Source organism: Pleuronectes platessa, chromosome 14 (genome assembly GCF_947347685.1).
Source record: "Pleuronectes platessa chromosome 14, fPlePla1.1, whole genome shotgun sequence".
Lineage (NCBI taxonomy): Eukaryota > Metazoa > Chordata > Actinopteri > Pleuronectiformes > Pleuronectidae > Pleuronectes > Pleuronectes platessa.
In genome coordinates, this window is record NC_070639.1 from 21,303,501 (window position 1) to 21,318,288 (window position 14,788).

Here is a 14,788-nt window from a genome sequence, read left to right on the forward strand (position 1 = left end):
TTGTCCTCCAACGTCCCCCCTACTGTGGTGATGTGTTACGCTTAACATTCACAGAATTGCTTACAAGTGTGTGTTGGTGTGTGTGTTTGTTGTGTGTGTGTGTGTGTGTGTGGGTGTGTGTGCAGCAATGCCAGGCGGTGGCCTCTGATGATCGATCCCCAGGGCCAGGCAAAGAAGTGGGTGAAAAACATGGAGAAGGCCAACTGCCTGCATATCATCAAACTGACTGATGCCGACTTTGTACGCACTCTGGAGAACTGCATCCAGTTTGGCACACCAGGTGAGTGCGAGTACTTCTCTGGCAGGATGCTTCCTGTGTCGGTGCCACATCCACACGGTTGCAGTTTCTATTACGGCCAGTTGGGGTCTCTCTTCACCACAGTGTCTAATCATTGCTCTGCACGGGGTGTTTTTCTCCTTTGTTCTCTGTTCTGCAGTGGAAACATTCATATAAGCAATATTTCTGAGTGAGGTGTTCCAATGAGCCTCGTGCACTATTAGTATGTCAAACTCATATGAATCATACAAAAGCCCAGGAGCAATCAACTATGCTTTTTCCTTTTCTCAGCGGCACGGTCAAATTGACATGTATAGGCATGACTACTCCTTATGTTGTTTTTTCCAGTGTGTGTGTTTGTGTGTCTTGTTATTATAAAACATATTTCTCTCTATTCATAAACTGGAACAGCACTTCAGTCCCCGGTGCCACCGCGTGGATGTAACCTTTTGATCCATAAGCGGGTTTCAGAATTTACCCCATTCACACCCCCCATTTCTTGAAAAAAACCCACATTGTGACAACCAAGAGTGGAAAAAATACATTTGTCTTCTCATAGGGTTTTGTGGGAGGTAGGAGAGGGACGGGCAAGGCAGGAATTAGAGTTAGAAACAGAGACAGCTCCACAGCCATTAAAAAGACATCTAAATAATGACTCTACTCAGCCAGCCGTCGGGTCTTTGCTTACTGGCAGACTGCAAGGCTAACAGTTCAGAGAGTAGCTTGTCCTTGGAGGGTGCAAAATAGTCCCCGGAGGGTTTAGTTTCCCTCTCCGTAGCCTGTTCGTTTATTTCACAGTTTTATAGTTACTTGCAGTTTGAATTTGCAGCCTATAACCCAGATTATTAGACCTGTATTCTTTCTTTTAGCACAATTTGAACTAATGTTTCCCAGCCAAATCCCTCAGGCTAGGCATGTGTTTATCAAGCAGTATAAAGTGCTGTTTAATCTGCTGGAATATTAGCAGTATTGAAAATATGCACCGATCCAAAACGATGCTCCAAAGCGATTTGGAGGGGAGATGCCCTGATTCGCTTAAACTATCTTTCATAGCTGTCACTGCCTCTTAGTTAACTCAGGCATAATGTTAGTTATAGATGGACCAGTGTACTTAACACGAGAACCACATTATCATACTTAATGTGAAATTGCATTAATAACGATGTCATGAGAATAAGGCGTTGATGTGTGTATGTGTTTTCATGGAGGCTGCAAGCAATGACAACCACAGGGAGCTGAATAGGGTTGTCGCTTATTCTTCTATAATCTTCTAATATCTCTGTAATGTGCTGCACAGTATATACTCACACTCAAAAACCTAAGATTCTTCAGTACAATGAATATAAGTCTATGGCTGAAGTAATAGCTTTGTGGTTTGGGGGAGGATTCTCATATACCTCTGGTATATGAATAACATGAATAACAACTATTTCATTTAAAGAGCACTTTTCAATCGAGATTCACAAAGTTTCCTCCGAAGGAAGGAACATGACAGAAAGTGAGAGACCTGAAAAACACGTGTGTGAGTGTGTTTAAAGTGTATTGGTGCTATTTGCTGAAAAAGATCTGGATTAAATACGGAATAAATACATTAACTAACCTAATGCTGGGTGAGAAGAATACACTATATTGAAAGTATGACGACCCTTAGACTTTACTTCAGAAGAGCTAAAAGACAGAAAAGCTAAAATTAGGATATTGTGAGTAATGGTATCAGCTCGGCCTCGTTTGGCTGCAAAATATTTAGAGAACTTAAGAACTTGTGCGGCGGTTCAGCTGTTGAGGCAGAGTAAGTCAACAGTAGACAACTGTGGTTGAGTTTGCATCTCCCAGATTTGTTTGTAAATGTTTCAGTGCAAATGAGTCGGCCTCCACTTGTCAGAGAAAACCATTGAAACATGTTTTCTTTGTTTTGTTTCAGTGCTGCTGGAGAACGTGGGCGAGGAGCTGGACCCTATCCTGGAGCCTCTGCTGCTGAGACAGACTTTTAAACAGGGTGGTGCCATGTGCATCCGCCTGGGAGATTCTACCATTGAATATTCTCCTGACTTTCGCTTCTACATCACCACCAAGCTGCGCAACCCCCACTACCTGCCTGAGACTGCCGTCAAGGTAGAGAGACACTGCCTCAGGCACTGCTAGATTTCCTGCATCATAGAGCATCTCACTTGCTTCACGCTACACAAACATATTTTGTTATTAACATTGAAAATAGTATTTTAATACTAGTAACAATTGTTTTTTAATATTTAGTCAATACGTTTCCTTCCTGTATGTGCATCGCTGTATAAAGGCCTGACATCAATGTGACCTGCTTCATCTTGACAAGAGGGATGGGGCAACAACCCTGTCAGTACTGCAATAACATGCATATCAAACTCAAAGCCCCGATGGTCTAACTTTATTATATTCATGCCATAATGTGAGGACACAAAAGAATATGCACGTTTTCAAGGGATCTAAAAATAAAGTCACCAAACTCCGTCCAAACCTACAAAAGTCACACACACACAAGATAGATGCTAACACCTTTAATCATAACACTCAAACAAATGCCATGGTTGCGTTTAGCAGTTGTCTGTATTGTTGTACTGAGCCTGCTGCAGTTGCCCGTGCCGCCTGCCCCCCCCCCCCCCCCCCCCCCCATCCACACAGATGGAACAGGTGCCCTTCAGTCCTAGCACAGCTCAGGATGGATGTGTCTTCCCCAGTAGAGCTGCATGCTGCCAGTGGAAGGGACGGGAGTCATAAACTGCCGACTCTCACAGGAACCTGCACAGACATTTACTCTCCTCTGCCTTCATGATAATATTATTGTTGCTGTTCATCACACCTGGCACTAGCAAGCAACCTAGTTTGTTGCTCTTTCCAAAGTGATTGATTAAAGATAGAACTACATTTTCTAGCATTACATCTTCACCGAAGTGTGAATGTCATGCGGAGCTCTGAATTTGCTCGTCTCAAACCTGAGGGTGACGGAGAGTTTAACGTTTATTCAAGGTTTGGTTTGTATTGTCTTGATTTGAAATTTTAACCCAGCAAATAGTTTTCTGACAATGAAAAACAAGTCAGTTCTTCTATAACAAACCTTCTCTTTCTTTCCACTAGTAGATGAGTGATACCTCTACTTGCTGGGTCTTTCTTATTGCATCACACTGCTCAAATGACAGCACATTTCTACCCCGGCAACACGGTGAATCATTATTCACTTACGCCGCCTCCTCGGTGGAGTCTCCCAAGAAAGTATTCCAAGAAAAGGAGTATTAAAGGAAATTGCATTACAGAGAGGCATGGGGTTAGAACGCATTTCCAAAGATCAGATTTCTATCTGCTCTTTATGGGTGGCTATTATATAGATTCAACTCATTTTTCACATCTGGCTCAATCCTTTTTTCCCTTTTTGCTTAAGTCTTTTGTAAGAGGCAAGCATCAAGGAAGCCAGCGCTCATGGAGCTCGGGGGACAAAAGAAAGCAAAGAAGGAGGGTGTATGTGTGAAAAAAGACAAATGGGAGATTTATATGGGCTCTAAGTCTTTACCACCGGCTGAGTGTGTCCGCGGCATCAATAGAAATGGAATTAGGCCCCAGAGAAAGTGCACTTGTTTATTAGGGCAAAGAGTAGATAGCAGATATAGGCTTTTAACCTCTGGGTAAGTCCGAAGGAGGATGACTAAGGCTGAGGTAAAAGCTTGTGACACCTTTTCACAGAGAAGACAAAAGTTAGTTTATCTGTACATTGCCGAGACTGGAGTAGTTATTAGAATTGATTAGGTGTGAGGTTGGTGTGTGTGTGTGGGGGGAGGTATAAAGTACCTCACTTAAATCCCCTCCCTGTAAATTCTATTTTTATGCATCCTGTCCTCCTCTGTGCCGCAGGTGACGCTTCTGAACTTCATGATCACCCCAGAAGGCATCGAGGACCAGCTGCTGGGCATCGTGGTGGCCCGGGAGAGGCCCGATCTGGAGGAAGAGAAACAGGCACTCATCTTGCAGGGAGCAGAGAACAAGAGGTACAGTATAAATAATTCCTCTTTACGCACCAGAACTAATAAAATAGGAGGTCACCTTCCTCCAAGTGCAAACTGCAGACTTGTAACATTTGTCCTGCATCTTTTTTTCGGTGCAGACAATTGAAGGAGATTGAGGACGAAATCTTGGAGGTGCTCTCCTCTTCCGAGGGCAACATCCTGGAGGACGAGACGGCCGTCAAGATCCTCTCCTGCTCCAAGGTGCTGGCCAACGAAATCACAGAGAAGCAGGCCGTGGCCGAGGTGACCGAGCGGAAGATTGATGAGACCCGCATGGGCTACACACCTATCGCCGTGCACTCGGCCATCTTGTTCTTCTCCATTGCTGACCTGGCTAACATTGAGCCCATGTACCAATACTCCCTCGCCTGGTTTATTAACCTCTTCATCAGCTCCATCGACAGCTCGGACAAGAGCGACGACGTGGAGCGGAGGTGAGCGGGGCTACAAAATGCAAATACTCAAATACTAGTTCCTGCCAGTCACTTAAACAAGTGTGGATGAGCTCATTAATTCTGTTTGGTTTGGAACAAGATGATTCAAATGCTGGTATGTGTACCTCCTCCAGACTACAGATCCTGAGGGACCACTTTACCTACACACTATATGTCAACGTGTGCCGCTCATTATTCGAGAAGGATAAGCTGCTCTTTTCCTTCTGCCTCAGCGTCAATCTGCTCATGCACAACAAGCTGGTAGGAAAATATGCGCACTCTCATTACTCTCACATTCAGTTATTTAAAAATACACACAATATTGCTGTTATGTTGGTTTGTAAGTGATTTATTATCCAAAAACCTGGTTTCTTTCATTGCTTTTGATTAGCTGTATTTTTGTTATTTTCATTTGATAGTTTTTCGTTTTTAGTCACTTCCCCACAATGGCAGCAAACGCTCTGCTGTAGGACCTTTTTGAATAGCTTCATCCCAGTAATTCATGTTTGTAGGTGGATGAGGGGGAGTGGCGCTTCCTTCTGACAGGTGGCGTGGGCCTGGACAACCCCCACTCCAATCCCTGCACCTGGCTCCCCAAGAAGTCTTGGGATGAAATCTGCCGCCTGGACGAGATGGAGCGTTTTAACGGCCTGCGGCACGACATGGCTCGCCTCAGGAACGAGTGGAAGGCGGTTTACGACAGCTCAGTAAGTCTCACTGCAGCAGGGCGGTTGGTTTAGTCTGTGGGCGTTGTGTGTATTTATGTTTTGGGAAAAGACAAAGTGGGAAACATTAGCTGCTTTCTTTCCTTGTCTCTCCGAAGAGATTCATAAGGTTGAATACCTGATAAGACACCAGATAAGCAAGGTTAATGGCCATATTCATGAAATCAGCAGGTAGAGAAAGGCACCATTAAATAAAAATGCCCAAGAGAACTAGCCGGGGTAGAAAACTTGTAAATGCTCCCAGAATGTAATTGTAGTCAGTCTATATATAAACATAGCTGGCAAGGTGAGCAGGGTTGGAACTAGGTCACAATTAGCCCTGACAAGAACATTTGACTTCTGTGAGTTTCTCAAGACCCTAGTCTATAAAACATATTCTAAAGATTTATACCACAGATCTGATCACCTCACACTGTATGTGGTCACTCAGGTCTCTCATGCAGTCATAATGTTCATTTTGTGAAATTAACTTTATTAAAACAAGATGACGCTGGACGAAAAAGACAAACGCAATTCAAAACAACGGTTTGTAAACCAATGGGTGACGTCAGTGGTTAAACTCATGTTCTTAACCACACTTAACCAGCCCCTGCAGCTTCTACCTACATGTTGGATGTGTCGGGAGTAATAAATAAAAAGTAATAAATAATCTTTATTATTATTACCACAAACAGGTTCAACATTTGTCCATTCATGGGAGTTTGATTGTTGTGTGACTATTTACATTAAATTAGTATCATTACTAAGTTACTAATAGTATGTTTTATAATATCTTGTAATTATTTGTGTATATTCAATTTCAGCTGCTTTGTCTTAATTCATAAGAGTTTGTTATTTAAAGTGTGTTGAACAAACACACGGTGAAGAAAGGAAGTGGGAGAGGAACATTATTTTCCTTTCAGGTACAGACGATGCACATACGCGCTCTGTCCATCTCTGAACTGTGGAAATCAGAAATTGAAGTTTGGTCTAATTAAATCTCGACTGTTCTGTTGTGTTAGTCACGTCTACGCAATCTAGATGCAAGAGCAGCTGTTTAATCAACGTGTGGTGCACACACGCTCGTCGCTTAGCTGTCATACGCACACAAAACACACGCACACACACACATAGACACACACACACACACTCACACACACACACCATCTTTGATTTATAATCAACAGAATCAGCCATAACACTTCTATCTAATTAAATCTAGTTTGTTCCAGTTGTAGAATTCACATTTATTTAATCTTGATGTAACAACAGCTGTTCAATCAAGCACTCCAACTCCAACACACACCACACACACACACACAAACACACACACACACACACACACACACACACACACACCCACACCCACATACACACAGAGAATCCCCAGGAGATCCTAAATAGGTGTATCCATCTCGAAGCACCTGCCAGCGCACATAGCCAGAAGTCTCTCATCAAACAGCCTGGAGGAAATTATTCCACAACTTCCTGCTTCCTTTGCTCACTTCCTCTGGACAACTCCCAACAATTTAATCAAACATATTGCTCTGACCTAGTACCCACCTTTTTTACCTGTTTCCCATTTTCTTCAGTTCTGTCCTTTTCATACATGTTTATGTATATATATATATATATATATATATATATATATACCCACATGTTGCTCCTCCTCATGCACTTTACAGATTATCGTCATAAAAGTGAGCCAGGCTATTTGTGCATTGTGCTCCAGTGGTGAGGATGAAGTGATTCCTCTTTGTGTACAGAATCATTTCATTCTGGGTTGTGTTTGTTTGCAGGATCCCCATCAGACTCCGTTCCCTGACGAGTGGCAGGAGAAGCTGAGCCAGTTTCAGAAGATGCTGGTGATTCGTTGTCTCAGACCAGACAAGGTTAGGTCATGTGGTGTTTTGGAAAAGATTGTGGACACAACATCTCCATTATTAAGTCGTTAACATTCTCCCAACAAGGGTTTCTGTGACAAGGTCTGAAGAGGGCAAGGTGTAAAATTAATTAATCTGAAGTTTATACCATTAAAAGTCTTAAATACAGTAAAATATCATTGATCGACTTGGCTAAGGGAAAAACTATGTATACTTACTGTCTCTGCCTGTAATTTACATGGTGTTTCAAGGGTTATTCTTTACTAGCCTGCTTCACCTTATCCTCTATTAGGAAATAGTTTTCCAAACACTACAATCTTGTTTCAGGTAATAAGGAAAAGCTAATCTCCTTATTTCCCCCTTCAGATTATTCCCATGGTGCAGGAGTTTGTTTCCGACAGTCTGGGTCGTCCTTTTATTGAAACGCCACCCTTCAATCTGAGCAACGCCTTCGTTGATAGCCACTGCTCTGCCCCCCTCATCTTCATCCTCTCCCCCGGCTCGGACCCCATGGCTGCATTGCTCAAGTTCGGTGATGAAAAGGTACATTGACATGTGGGAGAATCCAGCAGCTTTGGGGTCTTCTGTGTGGACAAACTGAAAATGAAATAGAATATTTTAATCTTCAAGATATGCCTGTCTCCCCACACGGCTCTTAAAAACACTGAAGATTATTTTGGCTCCATACCGTAGCTACATACAGTAAGTGTGCGGTTGTGTCTTTTGTTTTCCCTCAGGGCTTTACTGGCAACAAGCTGACCTCTCTCTCTCTGGGCCAAGGCCAGGGCCCTATTGCTATGCGTATGATTGAGACAGGCATTAAAGAGGGCACCTGGGTGGTTCTGCAGAACTGCCACTTGGCCACATCCTGGATGTCAACGTTGGAGAGAGTCTGTGAGGTCAGAGCTCACACAATCCTGCTATGCAAGAGGGGAAAGTGCAAATCAGTTTCTTCTAGTACGTTCATTTACTGACATTTTCTTCTTGGCCGTGAGCAGTCTCTGAACCCGGACACCACCCACCCGGACTTTAGGCTGTGGCTGACCAGTTACCCGTCTCCCACCTTCCCTGTGGCTGTGCTTCAGAACGGGGTGAAGATGACCAACGAGGCTCCGAAGGGCCTCCGCGCCAACATTGCACGCTCATTCTTAATGGATCCAATCTCTGACCCGGAGTTTTTTGATAGCTCCAGCAAACCGGTTAGTGTGTGTCTGTGGGTGTGTGTCTAGATGGCTTGCTGTGCACATATTTCGTGCTAACGTCAGCAGGTGGTTAGGCTCCTTTGTGTTTTTTTACCACCCCTGCTGTGCTTTTCAAAGGGCAGTTGTTTTAGCTGTGCTAATATGAAATAAACCAGCACTGTTTATGTTCGACGATGTCTTCCACTTGTGTATATCCACCTCCCAGGCTGTGTTCAAGAAGCTGCTGTACGGCCTGTGTTTCTTCCACGCCCTGACCCAGGAGAGAAGGAAGTTCGGACCTTTGGGCTGGAACATTCCGTACGAGTTCAATCAGACCGACCTGCGGATCTCAGTACAGCAGCTGCACATGTTCCTGGAACAGTACCGGGTTTGTTGTGCTTCCTTTCATGGATGATGCTTAAATTTCTACGATTACGTGTAGTGTAATCTCTTTCATGTGAATGTACAGAAACTGCAGGTGATGGGACAGGATTTTGGGAGATGGAAGTCTTTTGGTTTCTGTTTGTAGTTTATTCGACTTTAGATGCCAGCAGGAAAACAGTGTATTTGAAGAACAAAAGATGGCTCAACTGTATGTCATGGCGTTTAACCCTGCTTTTATTGCATCGAATAAGTGATTAGAATTAAACTTACAGAGAAAATGAACAGTTGTACATGCATCAGTGCAATAAGAACTTACTAAACTGACTACAGCATTCTTGAGAGGAAACAAATTATGACGTCTATTTTGACTTTTTAGTTTGGTCCATGTCCGGTCCACTAACATGGAGGAGGTTGAGTTTATGACCTGTACTGCAGTCAGCCAGCAGGTGGCAATCAAGTTACTTTGGCTTCACTTTTAGGGAGCTGTCATGTCGTTCATCCCTGGGCACAGTCCATGGTGCAACCCAAACGCATGGCCTTTCATTGGTTCCTCTGCAAAAGGCCTGATTTCTTGTTTCCTGCAGGAAGTGCCATTTGATGCTCTCCGCTACATGACCGGCGAGTGCAACTATGGCGGGCGTGTGACAGACGACTGGGACAGACGGACACTCCGCACAATCCTGTCGATCTTCTACACTTCAGAGATCAACGAGGACCCCGACTATAAGTTTGATCCCAGTGGGCTCTACTATGCACCGGCAGAGGGAGATGTAAGAAAAAGGAAAATCCAGGAAAACAACTATAAATCGCACTAAACACTAGTCTTAGCATCGAGAAGGGTTCTGGATAGATCAAAGCTTTAGCTTAGATTTGGCTGAAACCACATAAATACCCACATGATTTTTAGAAAGATTAGGAAATGCTATTTGTTTCCTGGGGAGACTTTGCAAAGTGTTTCAAACAGAGTCAGAGTCAAAGCACGTCACTATCTCACTAACTCAGCCACATTCAGGCTGAAGATTCACCACAACATCCTCTTTTTTCACTTTGATCATCTACGAAATGCAGTTATTTCTTTATTGTCAATGACGGAGAGCACGTATGAGGATAACCTCTTCAGAAGATATGCTCCTTTGTAAACAAGATGAAAGTAGCTCCGCTCCTCCAGAGCCTAATCAAGTATTTATTAGCTTATAGAGTTGACAACAGACACTGGGAGCCGATATGTTAGAGCTGTGCTTTGCGTCAATAAAAAGGTTTTTGTTGTATTCAAGATACTCTGACCGTTCTGAGTATGGAACTTCACTGCCTTAAAAAACTCAAGAAAAGTTTAACTCACTTTAAAGTGTTTGTTTTTAAACTGAGTGTATCACAGGACTCGCAGTTGCTTAGCGAAGTTGTTGAGCTGCCTTTAAAAAGTCATTAGGAGATGAAATGTGTGTAACAAGGCACAGCAGGCAGCCACGATCAGTGAAGGTTGATATATTTGTTAACACAAGTGCAATCTATGACGCGCTCCACTATTTGGCATTTTGTTCTCCAGCGCTTCACCCCCCTCCAACCACATCTTTTATTCATGAAGTCACATTTACATAGTCATTATCATAAATGTCAGCAGTCTAAGGAGCCAACTTGTTTTTCACAGAGTGTTATTACTGGAGATGTTTTGTGGTGTTGCGTTAAAAAATCGTCCTCTTGCTTCTGCTTCCCCTGCATCTCTTTCTCAGTACAACAGCTACATCGAATACACAAAGTCGTTGCCACTCAACCCGTCGCCGGAGGTTTTCGGAATGAACACCAACGCAGATATCGCCAAGGATCAGGCCGAGACACAACTGCTGTTTGACAGCATCCTGCTCACACAGGTAAATCCACCCAGGGTACAGCAGGGATTGTGCTGATCAACTGCAAGTCATTGGTTTAGAGGCACGTAGAAACAAGTGCAATCATGCACATGTACACCAGTCAGTCACAGCATCAAAACCAGTAACTGATGGTAACGTTGGGGCTGATGGAGGAATATTTAAACTTTATCAAAACCAATGAGCCATGAAAAATAACTCAAGGTGCTTAATTAACACCTTTTGTGGCGGTTCAGAAAAATAGAGGTTGTAAAGATGAACCTAAAGCATCTTGATCGCCCCCTGGTGGCTGACCACAGTATGGGTTATAAACGGACCAATTAAGTGAAAATTCACCTGAAATAATTTTTTCTTAAATATGTTTTCTTTCATTTTGAAGTTGTTCAAAAAAAAATTCAAATGTGGTTTGATTTAGTTTTTTGACACAAAAAAAACTGGGTTTGAAACGTCACCGACTCATGTTCGGTTGAGCACATGCATCGGGGGTCCCTCACCAGCTCCATCCCCAACACCAACTGTTCAGACTCCGGCTCCAAATACGCATGATGACAACGTTTGTAACCGTTTGAATATTTGGCTCCATTGCTGGATGGTGGGAGGAAGCGGTGATGCCTCGTCCATCTTCATTTACAGTTAATGTTTCATAATGAACTGAAAACACGATTCAGATATTAACCACTCAGCCAAACTATTTACCACCACTCACCAGTTTTGATGAGGATTCAATCTATCTCTTTACAGAAGAGGTTGAAAACGGTATAACCATTAAATACATGGCTTAAGATTTTTATTTTTATTTTATTTAGTTAAATGTGACTAATCGTAATACTTGAATGCCATGTCACTCAAACAATAAAAGCAACGTGATGCTGAATTAATTAATACAATTTGCAAATGAATGACCCCGAGGTTTGCGACCATAAAACTGGGCAAGACATATTTGGCATGAGGCCTGGCATGGGAGCACGAGGGGGGGGGGAAAGAGTTCAGTGCTTTTCAGTGCCAGAGGCCCTGGTCGCTTACCAAACCAGTGGCTCTGTTGGCCGACTTCCCAGACGCTCAGCTGGAATGTCACTACTCAGTTGGTAGACTTTCAAATCGTAGATAACATTCATCTCACTCTCAGTCAGCAAATACATGACATGAGCGTACACACAAAGCAAATAAACCGGAGTACAAGCATTAAATCACATTTACTTAGACACTGAAATACGGCCTCACACTAACACACGCCGAGCGTCAACACGCCTCCCTCGGCTCTCTGTCGGTGGCAGAGTCCCCGGCCTTAAATGCTGCACTAAAATATGCAGCATTAATTAAAGTGGAACATATAAATATATATTTCGGCTCCTTGAAAAAGAGATTTCTCAAAGAACAAGAAAGTCCCACTGCAGAAACACAGAGTGATTCACAGTGGCTGTGGCGGATCAGTTTGATCCAACATCATTACGTCTCCGCTCTGTGGAGTTAGGACTGCGTTAGCTTGCTGAGGATTATATCCTACAGCTTCCTGGTTGCACTCAGTGTTTGCTGCAAAATCAAATCTAAGGCGTTTTCACATCAAGGCGCACTTGAAAATGACAGAAGCGCGGCTTCTCCCGCAAAGTGAACAGAGAGCAACATTTATCCGAGTATGTATTTATTTATTTTAAGATACAGAGCGCAGCCTCTCCCTTATCAAAAAAACAAAAACAAATCTCAAAAGTTTAAATTGTCTAAACTCCTGTGGGACTTCAAGTTGATATTAAACAAGTGTGAGGGATCAACATATAACACCAGACGAGTGTGTGTGTGTGTGTGTGTGTGTGTGTGTGTGTGTACAGAGTCTCCCTCTGCTCCTTGGATACAGCGAGGCTGCATTTTGACAGCTACAGAATTGGCTCGCCACAAACAAATAGAAAATGATTTCCACAGGCATCGGCCACTTCTCGACTTCAAGTTAAAATTAGAGCCCAGCGGAGTCTGGGCATTTATTCACATAACCTCCGCATTCAACAAGATTAATAATGGCTTCAGTCATGTGTGAACTTTATTTGCATCTAATACGGCCTCATCCGTCTCAATGACCGATAAACACGGAGACGCTTCAAATGGGATGAAGCAGCTATTTGTCATTCCCCTACTGTAACCCCGACGCCATTAGCCAATCATGATCCATTAACGCTGGCTACCGACTGAGCATCGAATAGGTAAATTGTGCAAGTTGGACTGAGAGGAAAGCAGGGTGAGTGATTTTTAGAATTGTTATTATAATTGTCTCGGAAATTGGGTAGAAATGCTACGAAGCTTTCCATCTGCTGAGGCTGTTGAAATGAGCTTATTGATGAAAGTGTTTGTATAATGCTGAGATATAACTTGCTGGAATCTGTCTCTTGTTGCAGTAGCACCTACACTCCCGCCTGTAAAGGTCAAATAACTGATGAAACTATGATTCTCTGTGACACTTTGTGTTAAAAGTAGAAAATCTTAATCAATCTAGCACAAAGATAATCTGAATCAGAAAAACTTAATTTATCCGCGAGGGTTTTGTTAGTGGCTCCACCAAAGAACAGCAATATATTCAGACCAAGACAATTATAGTACGTGTACAAATATCCAAAATAAGTCCATTATAATACAATAATTAATTAATTTATAATTAAATACAAGCAAAGTCAGAAATCTGAATCTCTCCGCATTAGGATCTTTTTAGGTTTTAAAATACAGAAAAATCCAAAAAGGAAATGCATAATTCAACAAGTCAAAAGCAGCAAAAAATCTAAGAAATGATAAACTGTCAACCGAGCCACGCGCCCGCCACCCCCCCCCCCCTCTCATCCGTCCTCTGTGTCTCTGACTCTCTGATCAGACCCGGTCTTCAAGCGGAGACGTCAAATCCTCCGATGACATGGTCTTTGATGTGGCGGCCGACGTCCTGAGCAAGCTGCCGGGAGACTTCGACCTGCAGGCGGTGATGAGGCTCTTTCCCACCAGCTACAACCAGAGCATGAACACGGTGCTGGTGCAGGAGATGGGCCGCTTCAACAGCCTGCTCCACACCATCCGAGACTCCTGCGTCAACATCCAGAAGGCCATTAAGGTACGGACGGACATGGACTCGGACTGAAGGGGGGGGGGGGAGGATGGGATGTTTCCCCTGAGTGAACTTTAATGACAATCTTTGCCCACGTGTGTGACGTGACAGATGTTACATATCAGGTCTATGGGCTCACATTAAAATCCTCACAATGTGGCTCCCTCTCTCTGTGATCCTAATCATTTATTAAAAGTAGTTTTCGTATTATATATGACCCTGTGCAGTGTAATTACACAAAATCTGTTTGTTTTAAACAGAGAGGGCCAAATGATGAATCATCATTGATTTTACATTTCTGTGCTGCGAAAGCAATATTTCATCAGTGGAGGCACGCCTCTACTAAACGATTACAGAGGAAACTCTGGTAATGCATCTTGAGAAATCAAATACCGTGAGCGTTCAACACAACACTAATCTAACACAATCATTTTCTAATAGGAAACACTCGGGAAATGTGTGAGCGTTATCTAGTGTACAGAGATAAAGCCTCCTCCTGTGTCTCAGAAACCCGGTGTTTAGATAACACACTCGGTGAAGATAGAAGCAATGAGCTGTGTCAGAAAGAAATAAACGAATGCTTCACAGAGATGTTGTTGACCCTGTGGGAACGACTGTGTTGAAGCAGCCACGTGAATCCTCACATCGTGAACTGCTGCTTTTGACCTTCTCTTCAGAAAGTGTTCTTTTCCTCCGCAGCCGAGAGGAGAACTGAGCCCATCCTGCAAGATACAGGATCTCCGTTCCCGCAGTGCTGTTATGTATTCTAACCACTTTCTGTAGCCGAGCCCAAAGACTGTACAGTATCATCTGCAGCCATACAGAGCCGCTCTGTGAGGCGGCTCTGCACAGTGGAGCTCTGAGCTGAATGCTGTAGTGAAAGGACATGTATGTGTGGGAATGGTTTTGATTAGCGCTTGGTTAAAGAGAACCCAAATTGTTTTTATTGCTGAAACAATATT

At 43.3% G+C, this 14,788-nt stretch overlaps 1 protein-coding gene across 1 annotated transcript in view; it reads left to right on the forward strand.

Moving 5' to 3' along the window:
* Positions 1–14,788, forward strand: part of dnah7 (dynein, axonemal, heavy chain 7) — a 64,329-nt gene that overhangs the window by 43,618 nt on the left and 5,923 nt on the right. The window contains exons 49-62 of the mRNA XM_053439195.1: positions 126–280; positions 2,199–2,389; positions 4,154–4,287; positions 4,404–4,739; positions 4,874–5,000; positions 5,252–5,446; positions 7,243–7,335; positions 7,693–7,869; positions 8,064–8,225; positions 8,325–8,525; positions 8,734–8,895; positions 9,476–9,661; positions 10,619–10,756; positions 13,602–13,832. Coding sequence (XP_053295170.1) covers positions 126–280; positions 2,199–2,389; positions 4,154–4,287; positions 4,404–4,739; positions 4,874–5,000; positions 5,252–5,446; positions 7,243–7,335; positions 7,693–7,869; positions 8,064–8,225; positions 8,325–8,525; positions 8,734–8,895; positions 9,476–9,661; positions 10,619–10,756; positions 13,602–13,832 — 2,488 coding nt within the window. The remainder of the gene's footprint in view (positions 1–125; positions 281–2,198; positions 2,390–4,153; positions 4,288–4,403; positions 4,740–4,873; positions 5,001–5,251; positions 5,447–7,242; positions 7,336–7,692; positions 7,870–8,063; positions 8,226–8,324; positions 8,526–8,733; positions 8,896–9,475; positions 9,662–10,618; positions 10,757–13,601; positions 13,833–14,788) is intronic.